This window comes from Merops nubicus, unplaced genomic scaffold (assembly GCF_000691845.1).
Source record: "Merops nubicus isolate BGI_N331 unplaced genomic scaffold, ASM69184v1 scaffold25380, whole genome shotgun sequence".
Taxonomy (NCBI): Eukaryota; Metazoa; Chordata; class Aves; order Coraciiformes; family Meropidae; genus Merops; species Merops nubicus.
In genome coordinates, this window is record NW_008582558.1 from 4,832 (window position 1) to 15,534 (window position 10,703).

The 10,703-nt window shown below is 45.6% G+C and overlaps 1 protein-coding gene across 1 annotated transcript; it reads right to left on the reverse strand.

Moving 5' to 3' along the window:
* Positions 1-3,273: 3,273 nt before the first annotated feature.
* On the reverse strand, positions 3,274-9,261 carry LOC103770820 (magnesium transporter NIPA4-like; the record flags this gene model as incomplete). Its single annotated transcript, XM_008938099.1, has 5 exons — positions 3,274-3,878; positions 3,973-4,133; positions 5,207-5,297; positions 6,306-6,362; positions 9,013-9,261. Coding segments are annotated over 5 exons (1,163 nt in total), but the record flags the coding sequence as incomplete, so codon positions are not given.
* Between the last annotated feature and the right edge of the window lie 1,442 nt (positions 9,262-10,703).

The window sequence follows — 10,703 nt, forward strand, 5'->3', positions numbered from 1 at the left end:
AGCTCTACTGATTGATAAACCCTGAGCAGTCATTAAATTTATAGTTCTATGTAGGATGACTTAATCCACACCATTTTTTGCAACTTTACTACCTCTTTCTCCACAAAAAAAACAGTACACAGGGTGTGTCTTGAACTTCTGGTTGATTGTTCCTTATCTCAATCATTCTGGAACTTTTCTTGCCTTCTATATGCCTGGAAAACAAAACCTAAAATATTTCACTCTGAAATAAGGGATCACAAGTGAAAGACATCAGCCTTCTAATCTTTGTATGTCTTTCTGTCTATGTTGGATAATATGACGTATAAACAACTTAAATTCCAACAGCCCCCAAATTTGTTGGCTTTTGGGGCGCAGGTAATGTGGCTATGTAATGACATGGTTTACTGCTCACAGGTGAAGCAGTAAGTTGAGCACATGCTGCATTTAACACTCTAGCAGTACAGATTCAACCATGAGAACTTGATGCTATATATGAGCCTTCGCTGAAGAGAGCAGCATGGTTCTGCTACAGCCCCTGACCTTTACCAAATGACCACCAAAAATGACAGACTATTTTCCCTGCATTTCATGTGGATGTGGGATGAAGGTTTTAAAAAGTTCCCCCAGACACACAAAGTTCAGAGAACAACTGGATGTGCACAACTCCTTATGGAAAACTTTATTGCTGGAATGTCATGAAGTCTCCAAAAGGTAGTTTTAAGTAAGCCCTTTTAATTTTTTATATATATGCAGGTTGAGTGAGTAAAAATAAGGGAACTGCAGGAGGAGTAAAAGATGGTAAAATGTGATTTTTTTTTTTTTTTTAAAGATAATGTTACTTGAGAGAACGTACCAAAATATCTTACTTTCTCCTGTGCCCACATATTAATGGTTTACAATAATGCTCTCTGTGCATCTATGCAAATACTTGAAGAATGCAACTCATTGTGCCTTTTGCCTAGTTTTAATAAATTTGTCTGTTGTCATTAACAAATATTCTGTCACTGTGTTCTGCTTTGGTTCAGATCTTCATTGTATATGTGGCATTTGCCCAGAGATGGCAGGATACCTGCAGTAATGGCTTTTATGAGATCTAGTTCTAGGCACTGAGAAGGATGAGTCCCATTTGCAATCCATTTCTAAAACAAAATGCATAAAGCATTATACCTATTGGGATGCCAAAAACAAAGCTGGAGTGAAATACTTGCATTGCATTCTGCTACCAAATGAGGGCACTGCTGGTTTACTCTGTCCCAGGTGCTCTCTGCTGTCCTTTAACCTCTTTATTTTTATGATCCTGTGTAGCCATAATTTAAAACTTTCAGATCCATCTGAAAGCGTTGGGTTTTTTTTGGCGGTGTGTGTGGGGTTTTTTGTTTGTGTTGTTGTTGTTTTGTTTTAGAAAAAGCCTTTATTTCCTTTCCTACCTTCCAAAAAAAAAAAAGGTACTGAAATGTTATTTTAATAAGAGATTGCATATTCCTCTCCTCTCCGGTCCCAGGCTGGTTTTGCTTAGTGATGCCCAGACCCAAGTATGATCCTGGTCAGCATCTCAGAAAACACCAGTGCATGCTGTGGTCCAGGGCAAATCCAGGCAGAGCTGCCCCTGGACCAAGCTTAGCATAAGGCACAGAAGAACTGGATGCACCTTAGAAAATATCATTTCTCCTTATTTCTTAGTCTTGGAAAAGAACTTCATTAAAGACAACAGAGAATGGGAAAGGGCAATGCAAATGGTTATTCATTGATAGTGTGCTGTGGCAATGTTTCAGGCTGGCTTCAAGCTCACAAGGCATTTACTGCTCACTCACACTGACCAGCATTGAATTAAAGCTTGGAGGCACTGTGGGCTCTTGTACTAGAGGCTGGGGTGCTGCTGAGGTAACTATAGTTGGGGACCATGGGGACTATGTTGTGGCTTGAGATTGGCTGCGAGCAAATGGGCTCCAGCATCTCTGTGCTATAAGGCCTTGCAGCAAGATGGGAGAAACTTTTAATTGTGGTAAAACCTGAATTTTTCACCTTCCAGCTCAAACTGTTACTTCTGCTGCCCCTTCATCCTCACCACTGATATTCAGCCAAGGGGGCTTTGAAGGTGAGCTGTGAGCAGGAGTCCAGGTAACATCCACACTACACCGAGAAAGGTGGAGAGGGGTGAATGGTGGGGCCACTTTAGGATAAAATGCATCTCTGCAGAGCATCACCCACTCATGCCCATTTGGCTTTTAATGCACAGTTCATACTTCCCTCTAAATGACAACAACAAAAAAGTTTAGAGGTTTAAGTGATAGCAGGACAAGTCATAGGGCTCTCCAAGGTCAAGACATTTCTTAAGGAAAAAAATACTTCAAATTTGCAGCTACTTTCTTCCAGACAGAAAATTTTCACAGACCACAAAAAGTCTTGAAGACAATGACTACGTTTCTCCTGACATGGGGTTTACCCTGCCAGAGCACCCCAGCCAAGCAGGGACTGCACCTTGCTCAGGTGAGGTCTCCATCAGGCCCAGTGGCTTCACCAACCACATCAGCCTAGCCTGGGTAGTATCATAGCTGCTAAGGGCAAAAACCTCAACCAACCAAAGACCCACAAACCTAATTAAAACTGTGCTTCAGAGAAACTCCTACATCTCATAAAAAAAACAAGCCAAAAAATATTTCTCTGCCATAGTCCTGTGAAAGCAGTTTGTGGCTTGGGTCCTTCCACAGAGTTTAAGTGAGTACTTATTCCAAAATTCACCACATTTTGCCCATATTTACCAATATTGTCCCATATCTGCAGAGCAATCAATTAAAGATGGATGAGCAAAGCCTGAACAGCAGGTGTGCACCATTCAGTCCTTGTCTCTCACCTCTAGTTGAGATACTGGTGTGAATTTTTGAGTTCATGCAAGCACCTAGAAGGGAAAAAAAAAGAAGACAACACTAATCAATGACTCAGTCAGGGTCTGGAAGTAAACACACCACTGGCCACCCAGGGGAGCAAAAATAAACATTAGCCCTTCCAAGAATCAGAGAAGGGAAGGGGCCTCAGGGAGGAGCTTTGTCACAGGAGTATTTCAAGAGGATTTTCATTTTCAGTGGCTGTGTGTATGAAAGCCCAGTGAGGACTAACCATGCCCCTTGCTGCCACACTGTGACAAAGATCCAGTCCAAAAGCCCAGAGAAAGACTTGGCTTGACTGACACTCTTGGGTTTATTTTCTGCTTTTCCTTTTTTAAGTTGGTCACTAGCATCTGGAATATTGACACCAACCCGTTCACCCAACCTCCAGCCCCCTGCATACAGCATGCTAGGTATAGATCACAAATACTTTAGGTTTATCCTCTGGGGCGATGCTGGAGTTGTCCACCTCTATCAGGATGTTCTTGTCGTCTCGGGTGACTGGTGCTTGCTGTCCACTCTGGAGGACTTGTGGTAGATTGCCTAAGCTGACGTCCATGTCTTTGAAGGCATGGAGTAAAAACACCCCCAAAATGATGGTAAGGAAGCCACAAACTGTTCCAATGATGTCAACTACAGTCATGGCGACCCACTCCTTAAAGAGGATGATGGACGTTGTGATGACGATGGTGGTGAACAGCACGTAGTAGATGGGAAACACCAAAGAGGTGTTGAAAATGTCTAGAGACTTATTGAGGTAGTTAATTTGTGTAGTGATGGATGCCACCAGCGTGATGACCAGGATCCACGTCAATGGGTGCTGCAGCACAGGCTGGCCAGCAAAGAAGCCCTTGATGGCAATACCCAGGCCTTTGACTGAGGACACGGAGAAGGCACCAATAACAGAGCAGATGGTGAGGTAGATGAGGATGTTGCTCTGGCCATAGCGAGGTGCAAGGTAGAAGACCAGGAGAAAGCAGACAGCCAAGAGGATGGCAGCATAAGTGAGGAAACCTGGAAGAGAGAAGTATCTCAAAACTGAGCAGTGGGCATGGGGAGCAGTATACACTGCCGAGCACTGGGAGAGAAAACATGACCTCCTGCCTACCTGGCTCCTTCAGCTTAGACAACATTTCATCCAGAGTGGTGACCTCCTCATCCTCTGGGGCATGGATCACCATCACTGTGCTGCCCACGAGGCTGAGCATGCAGCCCAGCTTTCCCAGCAGGTTGAGCCGTTCTCCAAGCAAATGTGAAGACAGGATGGCACTGTGCACGACAGAAAAACATCAGCTGGTGCTTTAAAGTCCTTTAAAGAAGGAACAGCAGCTAACATAAGGTAGAGAATGCCTTCATGTGATACAAGGACACAAATTTGGAGTCAGTTTGTTGGATTCCAGTGTGATAATACACAATCACGTTGTGTCTCCTGACAGCTGAACCTGCAGAGATGTGGGTGTGATCTGTGGATCACAGCTCATCTCTCAGCAAGGTGAAAAAATGCTGAATGTGTTAACACATCCTCAGAAATACTTTCAGGGTCTACAGATTCACTCCTGAGCTCTTGGGCCTTGTGGAAACCTTTAGTGCCCAATGGAATTACTTCAAGGACCAGTGTAATGGGAGGGAAGGAGGGGAAAACAAAACAAAACAAAACAAAACAAAACACACAACCTAAGAACAAAAGAGTTATATTAATTTAAACTAAATGATAAAAACTATTAAGCCCCAGAGGAACTGTGAAGATACTGAGGCTATAGGTATATCTGCACAACAAACCTAGTTGTTGTCCATATAAATTTGGGGCAAGGCACCAGAGCAGCCCTAACTCATTAGGACTTACACATTTCACAGTTAACAGTCCTTCTATAAAACCTTCAGTACCTGGAGTCAGGTATTTTGATATGAATCTCCTTTTTAAAAATCAAGAAATACAATCGAGTTTCAGCCCTTTTGGCGACAGAAATACAAAAACCCAACACCTAAAAGCTCAGAAAATAAAAAGCAAACAAACAACAGTTTAAAAAGAAGCCTGATATTTTTTGCCCTTTTAGATTTTTAGTACCATTCACTACAAGAACAGAACAAACCAAACAACTTTGAATTGGCTGGAAAGCTGGAGTAAGGAAGTAACATTGGTGTTTGCAATAATTTAACCTGAAGTGTTTCCAAATGATTCCCAAAAGGACAACAACTGCTAGAGCATTTTTTAGAAAACACTGAGACATTTTTTCCTCCAGGCAGACTAAATCATATTAGCATCACTTCAAATCTTTCTATCTTACAAAACAAACAGGCAAACAAAAAAAGGCAAATTGCAAACTCATAGACACATAAATCACCTTATGAGCACGCTCAGAGCCCCCAGGGGTGTGACAATGGTTGCAGGAGCAAAAGCATAGGCGGCAAAGTTGGCAGCTTCCCCTCCACCCACTAAACAAACAGAAGAAAAATAAATACCACTGAGTTACAGTATACTTTTTGTGTTTTCTCTTGGGGGCTTGCAAACTAGTAAGACCTCATTTAGAGTGTGGGTTTTATGCTGCTGCTGAACATGGCCAGAGAGTGGGTGAAAAATCTCTATTAGAAGTTAATGCATCCCTGGAGCCCTGCAGGAGAAGGGCTGGGGGTGCCAGGGCTTGGCTGTGCCACAGCAGCCCAATATTAACTCATCAAACACTCGCCCCTCCGAGCCCCGGCAGGCAGGTGTGGTGTGTCTGGGTTAATACAGAGGGGGTGGGCAGTTGTGGGAGCTGCTGGGAGTCTGCTCCTTACCTACAAAATCTCTCCTTGGGGCTGTGGTGTTATCTCCTAGCTGAGCTGTCCTTGTTCCTTGAGCAGTGAGTATTGTCTGCTTGCTTATGGGTTGTGCTATGATGGTGTGCAGCAGGAGGTGCAAGGGCTGAGCAAGGTGAGGGCACTTTGAGTTGCTGCTGCTGTAAGAGCCAGGAAAGGCTACTCTGAAAATCCCTCTGTTGCTCTTTGCATGGCTATTACTCCAATTTGAGAAGATATTGTAATGCTGCAGGATAAAAAGAACGACTTAAGGCTTGCTCTAAAGCAAGTTTTCCTCAAGAAAGAAGCTACTACAAACATCTTCTTGCCACCTCCCTTGTGCTGCAGGAACAACCTTTCCTAGAGCCCCCAGGCACTCACGAGAGGCTGTTTTCCCTCTGCCTGGTATGTGAGCAGATCAGCTACCTGCCTCATTAAAACCTGGCTTTTCATATTTTTGATGGGCTAAAACTGAGCTGGCAAGTCCTACTGGCCCTGCAGGAGGCTGCTGGGGGAGATCCTGTGTGCCCCACTGCTTCCACTCTCCTTGAGGTACCTCTGCTGCTTATAGTGGAATGTACCAGAAAAGGCTTTAGGCCACCAGGTGCTGGGCTTGTTCCACACCTGATTCACAGGGACAAGCCCAGGGAAACGGCTTCTACTTACTGGTTAACAAGCCAGCCCACCAGAGCCAGTCCTTTAGGTAGCCATGGCCTCCGTCTCCTGGGGAAGCAAAGCACACATGTATGCAGGAGTTAACAACCATGTTCCTTGGAGTAAGAGATGAGAAATGCCCTTTTGGAAAGCATAAACTGCAAGGGGAAGAGTACAACAAAGAAAACAACCTCAAAGGACAGACTATGCAGACATGCTGTCCTATGAGGAAACTACGCTGAGTCAAGGGATTAGCAAAAGCTGGCACTTGGGACTGGGCAATGTAAATACAATAAAAGCAGTTGTTTAATCCTGGCCTGCGATGGGAATGGCAACCACTGCCCTAAGTCACATTGGCTATTGGCACGGGGTGCTGTCTGCCCTGCTGTGGCATGCACCTTGGGTTTGCCCTTCAGCCCTGGGAGCTGTGGTCATCCTCGCTGGCTCATCAGGGTGTATCAGCCCCTAAAGCCAGCAATAAACACTCCAGCTGAGCTCCCATGGACTGCTCGCATCTTGTCTTGCACATTCCACTTGCCTGTTTCCTGTGGGGTGCTCCTGGAGCAGAGGGATGAGGAACAGGAGGGGTTGCTCTGTGCTGAGTGCCCCCCACCCAAAAGATGCCTCCTGGGACACTGCCACTGCATCCTGCCCCCAGGGAGCCTGTGCTTCACCTCACATCACACCAGCTCGCTGTGGAGTCTCACACGTGGGTGCTAAGGTAAGGCAACGCATTTTTTTCCAAACCCAGCTCAAGTGGGGGCTGTTATGAAAGACGAAGGAAGGAAAAGCTGGTTGGTTGCTCTGTTCCAGCATGTGGTGCCTTAGTTCATGTTGCTGTAGGGTCATGATGAAAGCTTCCTGTGTCCTCCCAGAAGGTGTCTGCCCCTTTTGTATGCTGCTTTGCATCATAGTTGTATCTTAGGGCCTCAGTCCTGATGCTAACTCTGTGTGGAACAGTCATTATGTGACTGAGTGTTTCTGGTGAAAAATTATTCCTGGCGTTGGAACAACTTAACAAAAAAATGTGCATGTAAATGATGAAGAATAGAGATGTGTTGGGAACTAATCCAGCTATGGTCTTAACCCACAAGCTGTTAGACATGAGGAGCTTGAGCCTGCTGACACTGTGAACTCTGATTTTATGGGATCAGAGAGAGCCATGTTTGTCATAAGTCTGACCTGACTGGACCTGTCAGTAACAACAGTGTTTGAGCTGCCTTGGAGAACAGTGATGTGCTCAGATAGCAGAGGTGAAACCCTGGGAACGAGAGATTAAAGGGTGAGATAGGGGAAGGAGGAATGAGGAGGCGGAACAGGAATTTTCTAGAACTCAGCTTCTCTGGTTCCTCAAGTTCACAAATGCTCAAAGTTCAAATGTTATGCTTTGGTATTCCTTAGAAAACGATAACATTAGAATTAGAAATTGCTGTGTTGATCTGTGTTTTGTTTTTTTCTCAAGAACTCCGTCAAATGCAGTTTCTGTCTGAAAAACAGGGAGGGCTTTGCTCTTGTTCTACATGCTCGGCTGTTGTGGGTAAAGTTCATGGAGGGAAGGGGGAGAGACTTCTACTGTTGAAACAATACTGATATTTCAGTGTGCAAATAAAAGGTGAAAAGCAAACCCATGTGAGTTCAGGAGTTGCACAAAGCAAGCTTAATCCTGGGGGATGGTGATGGACTTGAGACTGCACTGCAGCTCAGGTGCTGTTGGGAGTTTGCTGGTTGACTTTAGACAGTCACTTCTTCATTCCTTGCCTCCATGCCCTCTTACAGGGACAGAGTAAAAGAGGGACAGTGATACTGACTTCCTTTGTAAAATGACTTAAGAAATGTTCTTAGGCTAGAAGTGGTAAGCGGTAGTATTTTAATTATCATTATTTTGTTTTGTACTTAGGTAAGTAGGTCAGCTGCCAGGCAGGACTCGGGCTGCTGCTAAAGTGAATATTTGCAATGCTGATAGGATGCATCCAATTCCACAGTGCAATCCTGCTCCACCATTTCCCACCCATATATATGTGCACGTAAACACATGCCTTGTCCTAAGAGCTTGGTGCTAGAGGAAAGTTATCTACACATGGTTGAGCAATGTACCTCCCAAGTATCCCTTCTGCAAACCACAAGCAGAGTTCACACAGATCGCAGGTGAGCAGCCCTGCATTAATAAATGGCTCTTGCTAATGCAATTAAAGCACATGAGGCATCCTTGTCTCAGTGACTTGGTGGCAAAGCTGCCTAGTGTGTCAGTAAGAGAGGAGTAGGGTCACAGAACTGTGCTGTCCTGCCCTGGTCTGCAGCCTTGCACCGTCGTGCAAAGGGGCCCATTTCAGAGTGCTTTCATCACTCTGCTTCCTTTTGGCCTCACGCTTTCCAATTTAAGAGATGTAATGTGCACATATTGTTCTTCTGGTGGGTGCACATCTAATCACACGGTGCATGTGACTTGCTATTTGCAGTGCAAGGCAGGGGAATGCTGCTTTTAGCTGAGCCCTTGCAATGTAGGGTTCTGTAAATGAGCTCCTCAGCTCCAGTCCAGCACTGCCCTGAGTCTCACATGCAAACATACTTGCAGGAAAGTTCTGTCTTTCATTGCTGATGGAAGGCTGACCTGTACCCAGAGGTGGTCCTTTGCCACATGAGTGCTGGGGTTTAGATGATGTGTATAGTTCCAGGAAGAGGTGGACGTTCTCCCTCCTGCCCTTCCCCCCCAAAGCCTTACCTGCCCTGGTGCCTCCCTTCTCCACCAGCCGTAGCAGCCCCTTCTTCTTGAGAATGACGCTGCTTCCGATGAGGAAGCTGGAGAAGACAGCCAAGCCCAGGCCAATGTAGAATCCATAACTGCTTGCCAGGCGAGTTACCCAGGAGTCATCTGAAGTCCCATTGTCCTGGACAGAGTCAGCTGGGTCAGCATCACCGATCACCTGGCACACAACCCGGTGGGAAAGGCACAAAACGGTGACTAGGGACCCTGTGGGACCACCATGGAGATAAAACAAGAAATTACTCATATGAGCATCAACAGTGCCCCTATTGCTCTTTGGACTCACTCAGATGTCCTTCTGAACAGCCTCCTGTGCTGTCACCTGAAGAGCACATATCCACTAGCTCTTAAACATAGGACACCTCTTTGCTCACATGTGGAAATGGCACCGTGTTGAGTGACAGAGTCACTCTGAGTGCAATTCAAGCTGCTTATTGATGCTGAATGTGTCCATCGGTCTGCACACTGAACTGGAAGGCTGCAAGGACCACTAAAATAATGTAGTTTGAATTTCCAAATACCTGTGTCAGAGTCCCTACACCAAACTCTGATGCAATGAGCTAGAGCTATGCCTTGTAAAGACTGAGCCTTATTTTGATTCAAAGGCTTTGGTGCTTTCCAGCCAACTAATCCTTGGATCTGCCAGCTTGTCTGCAGGTTACAGCTTTGGGTTTAATGTGGAGTGATGCCCATAACTGTGCATCTGTTCCAGCTCTGTGTCCCAAGCAGTGCCATGGGATTGCTTCTAAGACAGCAGGCTTGTCCTGAACCAAAGTTTTATCTGTATGTTGCCTCTACTGTACAATGGTTTCACTCTACCTATTTGCAGAGTGCCTGAGTGCTCGTAAAGCATACCAAGTCCTGTCAGTGTGGAAGGACTGAAAGCAGACACAGGTTTCTCCTGCTGGCACCAAAACCACTAAGCCCCTGCATCTCTAGCCAGTGTGTTCCTGTGTGTGGGTGGCTGGGAAAATTGCCGAGTGTCTTCCTACCCCTACAGTCCTACCACACCCATCACATCTTTAGATTGCAATCTTTACTCTGAGTGTAGTAAAGACGGTGTGTGACTGCAGCTGTGGGAAATGGAACAGCCAAATGGAGTGTCACAAAGGTCTCTTTACAGGGAAAGACTTTAATTTTCTTCTTGAACTCAGGTAGGAATTATAGAGCAAATAATTGTCTCTGCAGGCAGAGGTATGCCAGGGGAATTTCTTGCAGTGCTGAGGGCAGCCTGGGCATGGGTCCCACCTTGTTTCTGAACCAACAGACTCATATAGATTGTCTTTGGCTGGACCATGCGTCCCACGTTATGTCCCCTGCACATGTTGCTGAGGATTTGGATCCCAGCAGGACTAAAACTTTTTCTCATGGAGGGAAAAAAAAAATAATTTGGTGACTTTCTAGGTAAGTTTCCAAAGGTTCATGAACAAATTTAATTTCAAATAGCAAAACGTCCTTGCTGAGGAAATATTTCCTGGGGAACATGTTGCCTCCTCGGCTGGGTGAGTCTCTCGGCAGTGTGCTCGTGGGCACAGGCGTAAGGCGGTGGGGTGGGGTGGGGTGGCTACCGGCTGCGTTAGGTGATCTTTAAAGAGAAAAAAAGCACTTTCCCCTCGCTTCTCTGCGAGCGCTGTAAGGCGGAAGGCTGG